General features: G+C 43.4%; 1 protein-coding gene across 1 annotated transcript in view; it reads left to right on the top strand.

Moving 5' to 3' along the window:
* Positions 1-864: 864 nt before the first annotated feature.
* Positions 865-11,933, top strand: part of ADRA1B (adrenoceptor alpha 1B) — a 37,883-nt gene continuing 26,814 nt past the window's right edge. The window contains exon 1 of the mRNA XM_027841865.1: positions 865-2,189. Coding sequence (XP_027697666.1) covers positions 1,241-2,189 — 949 coding nt within the window. The 5' untranslated portion in view covers positions 865-1,240. The remainder of the gene's footprint in view (positions 2,190-11,933) is intronic.

Raw genomic sequence — 11,933 nt, 5'->3', positions numbered from 1 at the left:
ATTATTTGTAATGCTTAATACTCACACCCAGTATGAGCCTCTCCATTAGCTTTCAGGTAAACTTCTTTAATTCTTCAGAAACAACTGTATTTCATGGCTCAAAGAGATATAGCAGAACATTGATTTTTTTTTTAAAAGATGGGTCTTTGTTTTAGGGAGAAGCTTGGTTTCATTATCAACTCTAGCCCTTACCAAGATTTAAAAAAAAAAAAATTACGCATTGGATCAGTCTAGGGAAGATTCAATCCCAGACAAAGGGATGAGACTAGAGGGGCTGTAGTTTTGAGTATTTGTGTCCCGTGTCTCTCTACTTGTCAAACTGTGGTTTTTCTTCTTATTTTAGGTGGTCGGGGAAGTTTTACTTACCATACACACCCAGATGGTCTAAATTTCCACTGTCACCATCCAAGTATTTCCTACGCAAAGCTCCTACCTGCCCCCCTCCCCCTTCCCCAACAAGGTAAGAGCTCCCTCACCTGGGCTTTGGTCCCTTAGGATTACACTCCCCTAGAGTGGAAGTAGTGTCTCCTGGGCAAGCTCTCTCCCAGTCTCTCCCCAAGTTCTCCTCCATCACCTGGGAGGGGTGGGAGGGATGAGAGTAGGGTAGAGTGGTTTCCAGGCCGCATTCCCCAGTGACAAATGTTTTAATTAAGCCCCGTTGGTGTGCGTGGCTATGGTTTCAGCTGTCAGGACTGGGGAAGCGCCTTAGCTGAAACTGCATTGCCCTCTAGTGCCTCGCTGTGTCAGGACAGGACGGTTCTCCCCTCCTTGATGTCACTGCCATGCAGAGCCAGCCCAGCAGCTCATTGAAGGCTGCCTGCAGACCCTCCTCGCAGCTCCACGGAGCCAGGCGCCGCTGCCACCACTGCCGTTCCCTGCAGACCCGCAGAGGGCAGGGGGGAGAGAACACGGAGCGCCCCTCCCCTGAGCCAGCTCCAGTCCCTTTCCCCGTCACTGCCCCCTCCCCAGTCACAGCTCCTGGCTTGCCTGACGTGGACAATTAAACTTGAAGCTACCTCTTCCCTCTCTCCTCCTTTTGACAGGCTTCCGAAGATTGTGAACAGGCAAGGAGGGACTCGCTCGCTGCCCGTCTGCTCTGGGAAATGCCTGCCCGTGAGGCGAGTGGCTCCTGCCCAGTAGTGACGGCTGAGGTGGAGGGAAAGTTTCAGGAGAGCTGAGGTACTTCGTGCGCTGCCCTTGAAGCCTAATTACCCCCCGGCTATGGAGGGTGGGCTTTAAAATGAATCCCCATCTGGACGTGAGCCACAATATATCAGCACCTGCCTATTGGGAAGAACCGAGTGGTGGAAACCTCACTGGTTCCAATCAGACGTCCAGCAATTCCACTCCCCCTGAGCTGGATATCAGGAGGGCCATTTCTGTGGGCATTGTACTGGGTGCCTTCATCCTCTTTGCCATCGTGGGCAACATCCTGGTGATCCTCTCTGTAGCATGCAACCGTCACCTGCGGACACCCACCAACTACTTCATAGTTAACCTCGCCATTGCAGACCTGCTGCTGAGTTTCACAGTCCTGCCTTTCTCTGCTGCCCTTGAAGTGCTCGGCTACTGGGTGTTGGGAAGGATATTTTGTGACATCTGGGCTGCAGTGGACGTGCTGTGCTGCACAGCATCCATCCTGAGTCTCTGTGCCATCTCTATCGATAGATACATCGGGGTCCGCTACTCTCTCCAGTATCCAACACTGGTCACCAGGAAAAAGGCCATCCTGGCCCTACTGAGTGTGTGGGTGTTGTCCATGGTGATCTCCATTGGCCCTCTCCTTGGATGGAAGGAGCCTGCGCCTAAGGATGAGAAGGAGTGCGGTGTTACTGAAGAGCCCTTTTACGCCCTCTTCTCCTCCTTGGGCTCCTTTTATATCCCGCTGGCTGTTATCCTCGTGATGTACTGCCGAGTCTACATCGTGGCCAAAAGGACCACCAAGAACCTGGAGGCAGGAGTCATGAAAGAGATGTCCAACTCCAAGGAGCTGACCCTGCGGATCCATTCCAAAAACTTTCATGAGGATGCCCTCAGTAGCACCAAGGCCAAGGGCCACAACCCTAGGAACTCAATAGCTGTCAAACTTTTTAAGTTCTCCAGGGAAAAGAAGGCAGCCAAGACCTTGGGCATTGTGGTCGGCATGTTTATTTTATGCTGGCTTCCATTCTTCATTATCCTACCACTTGGTAAGTTGGGGACCAAAAGGGGAATTGGGGAAATTTTAAGGTGACCATGGTATGGTGGAATGAGAGCCAGATTTGGATTTGGAGACAGAGGGCCTGGGTTCAAATCCCACCTCTGCTACTTTACTTTTGTGACCTTGGACAAGCCACTTAGCTCCTCTGGGTCTCAGTTTCCTCATCTATAAAATTAAGGATTTGGGCTTACATAACCCCTGAGGTCTCTTAGAGCTCTAAATCTTTGATACTATGATCTGATGGTGGTGGAGGTGATGGCAGAAGCAATCATGATGATGTTATAAGCTATTTGATGCAGTATGTTCCTTTTTTGGTCTGGTATGATTTCCTATGCAAAGGCTTTGCAGACTGCTAGGAACCAGTGCAGGTGTTAGTTAAACACACTAGTTCCTTGCCACTTGAAATAGGCACAGGAAAATCAAGTACAGTGAATGATTCACTTGACGTTCTCTGCTTAATAATTAAAAAGGACAGTCAGCTCAAACATCACACAGGCATCATTTTGGTAGTAATGATGTGTTGGCTAGGACAGCGTCACTAATGCTGCATACAAAATAGTTTGTTGGTGACTGCAGAAAAGACAGTTGGAGAAGAGAGGAGAGGCAGCTCTTGCAGGGGGTAAAAATGCAGCTTTCATTCAAAGGCTCCTGCCCAGAGTTGGGTTCCTGTAAAGCCTTTCAGTGAATGCTTTCTCCCCACATTGCTGGTTTGGCCCTTCTGCCATTGCTGGGGAATGGGGGGAGAGGAGCATTTTGCTATCATCATAAGACATTTTACAATTGCTCCCTGCTGCTTTCATCCAAAAGTCTTTCAGCTATCTAATGACTGAAATATGAAAAGGAAGGAAGATGACTGAAGCCCGGAGGTTCACACATTCTCAGTTTTCACTCAGAAATTTTTCCTAACTCTGACAATTTATGGAATGCCCCAGAATTAGCTCAAACTTTTCCCTTGCTTTCAGCCGCTATACAGGTAGTAACATCAAAGGATCTCTGTAGAGATGAGCTGTTTACCTTACTAAAATATTGTCTAGGTTTCCTTTTGCCTGTCATTCCCACAAATTGAATGAGTATAAAGGCATCCTATGTTTCTTTTTTCTTTTTTTTTTAGGCAATTGGGGTTAAGTGACTTGCCCAGGGCCACACAGCTAGTGAGTGTCGTTTGGTCTAAGGTCAAATTTGAACTCAGGTGCTTCTGACTTCAGGGCCGGTGTTCTATCCAGTGCACCACCTAGCTGCCCCTATCCTATGTTTCTTGTAAAGCATGTGTTCCCTGGTAGCCCAAGCCCCAGTGAAGAAGTAATGCTACATCAAGAGAGTTGTGACATACAGTCCTCATGGCATCTGAAACCATTGTGCATATTCTGAGTATACTGTCTCATAGCCCTACAGGAAGCCACATACCATGACAGGAAGCAAATATGAACTTCACTGGGCTCTGCTATTCCCATAAGCAGAGGTAGGAGCTGTGTATGTCATGGACCATAGAAGACATTAAATTAGAGTAAAGCCGAAATTAACCAGCACCCAACTATATTTGGTAGATAAGAACATTTTACTGCATTTTGTATTTAAGAAAAATAAGTTGACAAGAAAGCAAGTTGCTACCAGGTATTTAGTATATGTGTGTGTATGTATACATACACATACACATACACATTTAGTATATGTGTGTGTATGTATACATACATTTAGTATATGTGTGTGTATATATATATATACACATACATACATATACATATGTGTACGTATCTTCCAGGGTATTCTCGCTGCATTATAAACAAATTATTTATGCCACAAACTATCTATGCAATTTGAAGCAATTCACTTCTCTCTGGCAAGTTTCTTCAACTATAAAATTAAAGTTAAACTATATCAAGGTTTCCTAACCTGGGGCCTGTGAATGTGAGTTTTTTTTTAAATGTTTTGATAACTGTATTTCAATGGAATTAGTTTCCTTTGTATTTTATTTTATGTATTTATAAACATTATCCTGATCAGGACTCCCTGTGTTTCATCCAACTGCCAAAGGGGTCCATGACACAAAAAAAGGTTAAGGATTCCTATATCCTGGAACCATCATAGCCTCTTAGTCCTGTTCAATGAGAATTCAAACCCAGAATGATGAACCTGAGGTCTTCATACAAGATCCTCATCAGAAAGGATGATCTTCATTACCTGGAGGTACTTACTTACAAAGGACAATTGATTAATATTTTTAAGAAAGATTTTCAACGTAAGGGTTGAATCCAAAAGCATTTGTCAAGTTGCCATCAGTTAACTAGAAAATATCATTGCACAGAACACCGTTTTCCAAGCATTCTGGATACTTGAGATTTAACTGTGCAACGTGGTATAGTGAAAAGAACTCTGGAGTTGGAAATAAAGGATCAGGGTTTGAATTATAGCTTTGTTAACGTGTAACATTTCATGAGTCACTTGACCTCAGTTAATTCATCTGTAAAGTGAAAGAGGCTGGGCTAGATTGATCTCTAAGGTCCCTTTCATCATCAAATTCTATGACCCTAAGCCTATAAGTGGTACAGAAAGCCCTTACTGAGTTTAACACAGAATTTCAGAAATACCAACATGAACATAAGAATTCCTATAACCCAAACCCAGGTTCCCCTCTTGGTATCCTGGCCTGTCCCCTTCCCATCCTTCGCTATCCTATCTCCTACCTTGCCACTCACCCTCCTTCTCCCACCCTATCTCCATCCTTTCAACTAAGTCATGCTCCCTTGTTGCAGCTCTAATCTTTCCTCCTCTTCTTGCTTTGTTATTCCCTTCGTGATATGATAAATACCTTGAGCATTATCTGGGGCCAGAAGGTCCTGGAACAGAGCTATGGCAGGAGTATCAGTAAAAGAAACTGGTCTTTTGAAATCTAGGGGCTCTGTAATGGTAGAATGGAGAAGCCTACCTGTAACTATTACTGACCCAAGGGATAGAATGAAAAAAGCACTGGCCTGGGAGTCTTGGGACAGAGGCTCTAGTCTTGACACTGCCCTAACTAAGCAGGTGATTTCACTTAGCCCCTATGGGTCTCAGTTTCTTCACCTCTAATCTATTGGGGGCGGGATCCCTAAAATCCTTTAATTCTAAGTAAATAAAAGCATAAAAGTTGCCAGGCTGATCTTTGGTATAAGACAATCTCACCCTCTACACCCCCCCACACACATACACACACATCAAATTTTGCTTTTCTATCCATCCTCCTCTTCTTCCCAAGGTCTCACTCCAGCCCTGTCAAAAACTGTTTTCCCTCCCTCTCTTCCTCCTTCTCTTGCATGCCTTTCCAAGGGCTTATTGCCCTAATATTGCAGACCCTCTGCAAGTGCACAATGGAAAATGAGATGTACTTAACACTCTGAGGTAATTCTCTCTATCTCATTCTTATCCCTTTTCCAGTCACTGGAAGCTTCCTCACCCACATTGTGGTTGCATGAGGACTTCCTGACAGTATGGCCTTTTGAAAAGAGCTCAGGGATCAGAAGACCTGGGTTCAAATCCTGGCTCTTTCACTTATTAGTCCTGCTACTTATTGCCAAAAGGTCTTGGGTGAGATCTTTTGCATCTCTGCAGCTCATTTTTCTTACTTGTAAAGGGAGGGGGTTCATCCAAATGACTTCTAAGGTCCCTTCTGGCTCTGAAGCCTGTGAGTCATAAATTGGGTGACCTTGTGCCAGGGAACCATCCTGAGCCTCAGTTTCCTCACTTGTAAAATGAAAATAATACACTTGCTGCTCCTATTTTCGGAGGAAATATTTTATAAGATTTCAAGGCCATAAATGTGAGGTGTTACTGGTATTGTATTGCTATGTATTTTGTATTGGTGTGTATGGTATTGGTATTGTCCTACTCCTGAGCTGAATGGCCATATCCTTCTAGCTTAGAAATGCTAGTAACTAGCAGCTAGTTCTTACCAAGGGTAACTAACAGAGAGGAAACAGTTGGAGGAGTGAGGAATGCACATTTAGGAAGTCACTTGGATTGAACAGGATCATTAGGGTGAAGAGAACATAGAGAAAGTCACTTTTTTTCCAGAAAAGGGAAATATTGGGTTTAAACTTTTGCTGGATCCAATGACAGTCAAGCAAAGAGTGATAGCTAGGCTTAGAACATTAGACTCATAGAATCCTGAGTGGGGAATATAAATCATAAACTGCTTTAGATTTCTTTTTTAATGAGACTTGTGATTTCATTGTGGGGAGTGCCCAATGAAGAAACTTCCCCTACTATTGCAGATCAGTATCTTCTCTGAAATCTGTAGTCCTAGATGTTTGCCTGCCACACTGAGAAACTGAGTGACTTGTCCAGGGTCACTTAGCCAACTAGGCTTGAATCCAGGTCTTCTCTACTTTGAAGCCAACCCTCTACCCATCACACCATGCTGTCACTTAGGCCACACAGGCTTTTCATCATATGCTCTCATTAGGAAAGAGAAAGGAATAAGGGAAGGTAACATTTGGCAAAATGGTGGTTTTCAGGGTGAGCAGGTGGAAATTACTTCCAAATTCAAGACAGACTCACAGGTGCCTGGGCACAACAAGATTTCCATATTTGTGTTTATTATTTCTGTGAGAGAGAGAAGAGGGGCTCCCCAGAGGAAAAGGGAAAACAACATACCCCACAGTAGGGTTCTGCTTAGGACCCCGATTGTTTTCTCTCTCTCTCCCTTGTTTTTATTTAAGGAGCAGGAGCCAGCCTGCAGACAGGGCTCCATTTCTCTGCTCCTACTGTGCTCCACCTGTAACACACACAGCCCCCCACTTCCTTTCTTTTCAATACTCTTCAGTGTGGCCCCAAACAAAGTAGACTGGGGGAGGGGGGGGCGGGAAGCGGACTACAGAACAAGAAAAAGACACAAAGAAACAAGGATCTCTTTATTCAGGCCCCTGGAACACAGACCCGGGAAGAATGAGAGAGAGAGAGAGACAGGAAATAATCCAAATATAATATAGGGGAATTTATACCCGATGGGTTGTTGGCAAGTTGTCTAAGAGAATCATCAGCTGCTCAGCATTGTAATTAAGACCCTGATCCTCCCTGCTACTGTGAATGCTTGGTCAGTGCCTGGAGAAATGGTTGTGCTATTAAGTGATGCACACTGCAGTGGGGAGCATTAGGAAGTAACCAAGCAGCCAACTGGTAGCTGGGCTTAGTGAGTTGTTTAGAAAACACTGGAATCTTGCCTCACTCCAAATCATTCTTCCTTCTTTTAAAATGCTGAAAGGCACCAGGAAGCCATTAAACAACTAACTGCCTTCCTCTCCTGAATAAATGAAGGTCAATTTCAAAGGAATAATTGTGTTCCCTATAACTTTGGAACTAAATAGGGATCCCACACCACTAATTTTTCTAACCCTCTCATTCAAATACTGGGTTTATGAATTTCCACCTCTAGAACACGTGAAAGAAAAAAAATATTTCCTGACAAGACCCTCAGCTAGCACCCCCCCCCCATGGTTTCTAACCCTCAGAATGGTTAATTTATAGGGTAGGAGTGGCTCATGTGGAAGGGGTGGGCTGGAAATGGGGATAAGCATGAAGGGTGTCAATCAAGAACTTATTCATGAAGGAGGGAGAGCCCCCAATAAGATTTCTGCCTCTTTTGCCCTCTGACACAACCATTTCTCTAATAGAAAAAGATACTGGTCAATCCTGAATGCCCCTATTACAAAACAGAATCTGTATTCCTATTTCAGAACCCTGGTCTTCCTACTAAAGGGAGAAGGACTGAAAAGATTTAGTGTACCATGAAGGAATGAATAAGCATTTATTAAGGGTTTATTATATGCAAAGCACTCTGCTAAGGTGGGGGGGGTAGGGTGGGAGAGATACAAATAGAAAAGGGAGACAGTCCCTGCTCTCAAGGGGCTCACATTCTAATAGAGGGAGACAACACATGTATTAAGAGGTTTTACCTGCAAGTCATCCCCATTCTTAGGGTGCAGAGACAAAGCAAGGTAGTTGACTTTCTTTGGTATCATTTCTATTGATAAAACCATGCCCATTTCTGATGCTGGATCATTTCACAATGTCAAAGACTTTGGTGGCCTAAGAATTCTTTTCCAAGTCTTTAAGTAACTGTGACTGGGGAGGAGCACAGAACTGCAACACCTGCAAAAGCAGTTGCCAGGTCACATTTCCACAAGAGTTGTTACAGGGGATGATGGTTACAGGGGGCCGGCTGGAAGCAGGGTTGCTGGCATGGGAATCCCTCTACAGGAATCCCATCTGCCCTTTGGCTCAGTCTTAGGATTTCTCAAACCAGTTCTGTGCCCTCACTACCAACTACACATAAGCATGCCACAAGGGCACATCCCAGAAACTCACACGTAAATGAGCAACATGGGTCCACATTCTCCTTCAAGGCAATGGTAATCCTCATTGGCAGCTCTATGAACATTTTTGACTTGGCACTTAGGTCCAGACACTAGAAATGGTTTGTAGCCATGACTCAAGTTGAATAGGTACAATGTGCAGCCAAGGAAATGCTAGTAGACTTGGATAGGGGTATCCAGTAAAGAACTGGGAAAAGAAATCTGTAATTTGTTACACTGCCCAGAGAGCCTGTGAGCAGATTACATCTAGTTAATTACCTGTATGGAACTGAAATCCTTCCCAGCCAAAGATCCCACATGCCAGTCTGCATGGGGAATGAAGGAATACCTGAAAACAAAGGTTTGTGGAAAGGAAAAAACACTCTTTAAGCAAGAACCAATGTCTTTAAAAGGCTTGGCAGATGCTGCTGTTGAGCATTAAGAATCTTCCTGACTGGCATCTAATGGAACAGCCACTTACTTGGTCAAGCCAGAAGAGGAGGAGAAGGAGGGAATCCTATCCCTGAAGGGCTTTGTAAGGAAATATCTCTCTGAGACTGGAAACAGGGTCAACTGCTGAACCCAGAACTCATTGTCCAAAGTGTTTATAGGATCATAAGGATAGAGAGGAAAGGGACCTCAGAAGTCATCTAATCCAACCACCTCATTTTATGAATGAGGAAACTGAGACCCTTACTACCTATGACTTCCTCAAAGTCTCATAGGCACTAAGAGTCGGAGCCAAGATTCAAAGCCAGATTTTCTGGCTCCAAATTGAGTTCTTTCTGTTGCACACTGCTCTCCCTCTCAAAGATAGTTCCTATGGTTCTAAATGTCATGCCATTTTTAAGCCCAAGAGCAAAACCATTCCATGGTTCTCTTCCCTGGCATTCTTCCTAGTATATAAACTATATCTCATTAGACCCATTTGCAAAAAGGAAAGACTGACACCTGCTGGATCCAATGAACATTCTACACTGGTACTTGTGCATATCAGTTACCATCACTACCTACTTCATTATATTCTGAATGTAATGAATCATTATTTTAAGGTTTAGTCCCACTTGATCTACCATCAGAATAGATAGAAAGGATTGGGGTAAGCACAGACAAATGGGAAGGTGTGCCTACAGAAGACCTGCCCACAGAGCATAGAGACTACGGCATGCAAATTCAGCCCATTGGTATAGTAACTCCTGCATCCTCTAACCACTGCCACTGCCTGCTATTCTTTCCATGACTTGACTTCTTGGCTGCAGTCTCCCAGTCTCATTTACTTTGTACCCATGGTGCTGGGTATCCGGCAAGGTACAAAGGTATCTCTCTTGAATAAAGCTCCTAAGTCTGAGATGATTGGCAATATACCCTTCTTAGTTCAGCACCCTCCAAGCTACTCCAAGACAACCCTACCATAGCCCCTCCTCTGTTGATCCACTACATCGCCCCTAGGGGAGTAATCTTTTCCAAGAATCATATCTTTCAATTTTATGATATTCCAGTAGTTTACACATGTAGTAATATCACAGTTAATTTCCACCCACCATAAGGTAAAGTTCATTTTATCAAAGATTCATATGTACTAAAGAGATATTCAATAAATATTACTCAAAGAGGCAGGAGGAGAGTAGTATCAGAAACTCACTGTAATACAACTTACTACAACACAGGATTTAGCATAATGTGGGCTAGCTTGGAATTAGTCCAGTAAGAAAAGTTACTGAAAATTCCAGAAAGATCTTGTTAGAGCATTATTTCACCTCTGACACAGTCCCATAACATAAAGCTAGAGAAGAACATTATAGCAGAAGAAAAAGAACCCCCGGCATGCCTTCCAAAGATAATATGGGGGCCAATTTTCAGAACTTATGGCCTGTTCACATGCCCCTCCTCCGCTGCTAAGGAGAATCTCCTTCATGAAGGTCATCATGGAAATACCCCATCATATGCAGCTAGGCAGTTTAAGTAGCTAGAGTGTTAAACTGAGAGTCAGCAAAACTTGAGTTCAAATCCTGCCTTTGGTCCTTCTTTAGCTGTATAACTAGGCAAGTCATTTAATCTTTCTCAGCATCAGTTTCTGCATCTGTAAAACAGGAATAATAGCGCCTACCTCACAGGGTTGTTTTAATGATCAAATGAGATAATATATGTAAAGCACTTTTACAAACTTTAAAGCACTATATAAATAAGAGCTATTTCTTAAGAAGGATGAACTGAAACAAATAGCTAAATCTAACCACTGATTTTGCCAGGCTCCCCCTCTCCATAGGCCTCTGTCAACAACAAATGTCCTCTTCCTCCATGGTAGGGGTATAAATTATCTTATCATAAATTAATAAATTAATTGGCAGATAAACAAATGAATGAATGGATAAATACATAAATCAAAGCTATAATTATTATCATTATGTATTATCATCTGAATCTGTGCTCTAGAGCTGCAAGGGACCTTAAAAGCCATCTTACTGTCTCGTTTTACAGATACAGAAACTGAGACCCATAGAAATTATGTGACTTCCCCAGGGTCATAAAGGTAATAGATGGCAAAGCCAGCCATCACACCCTACCCACTGTCACAGTGTCAAAAGCCAGATCTCAGTCACCAATGTATACCAGATGAACAAGAGTCAGGAAGGACTTTGCATGATGCTTCTGAGAGGTTACCAAGCCCTATTCAGAATAAGTTGAGTTCCTCTTTCAGGTGTTAGCCCTTCAATATTTGAAGACCACTATCATGCATGTCATGCATGCCCTTCCCCAACCCCACTGAGTCTTCTTTTCTCCTAAACATCCCTAGTTCTTTCCATCGATCCTTACATGACATCAACTCTAGGATCTTCCCCATCCTGAATGCCCTCCTCTAAATGATCTATAGCTTATCAGTACCCTTCCTGAATGGTGGCACCTCAAAGTGAACACAACATTCCAGTGTGGCCTGACCAGGTCAGAGGACAGCAGGATTGCCAGTCCCTTACTCCTAAAAGCTGTGTCTCTATTAGTGTAGCCTAAAATCTCATTAGCTTTCTTGACTGTCATATCACTTGCTACCCTCTAAAACTCATAGATTATGGTGAGACAAACTACTGTCTCTCCATGCCTCTTCTGTTTTGTAAAGTCAATTTTTGTTTTTAACCTGAGTCTGACTTTATCTTTCTTGCCATTAAATTTTACCTTATTCAATTCAACACAATGTTTTAGTTTATTAAGATCTCTTTGAGTCATAACTCTTGTCAACCAGTATATTTGGCAGTCCTTCTCAACTTTGTGTTATCTATAAATTTGATGAACATGCCTTTTATGCCTTTATCTATGGCACTGGTAAAAAATCAAACAAAACAAGACACCAACTAAACAGCACAGCATTGTGTGTGTGTGTGTGTGTGTGTGTGTGTGTGTGTGTGTGTGTGTGT

Source organism: Vombatus ursinus, unplaced genomic scaffold (assembly GCF_900497805.2).
Source record: "Vombatus ursinus unplaced genomic scaffold, bare-nosed wombat genome assembly UNPS02014863.1, whole genome shotgun sequence".
Taxonomy (NCBI): Eukaryota; Metazoa; Chordata; class Mammalia; order Diprotodontia; family Vombatidae; genus Vombatus; species Vombatus ursinus.
Note: the sequence above shows the minus strand (reverse complement) of the source record. Positions and strands in the feature narration are given on the sequence as shown.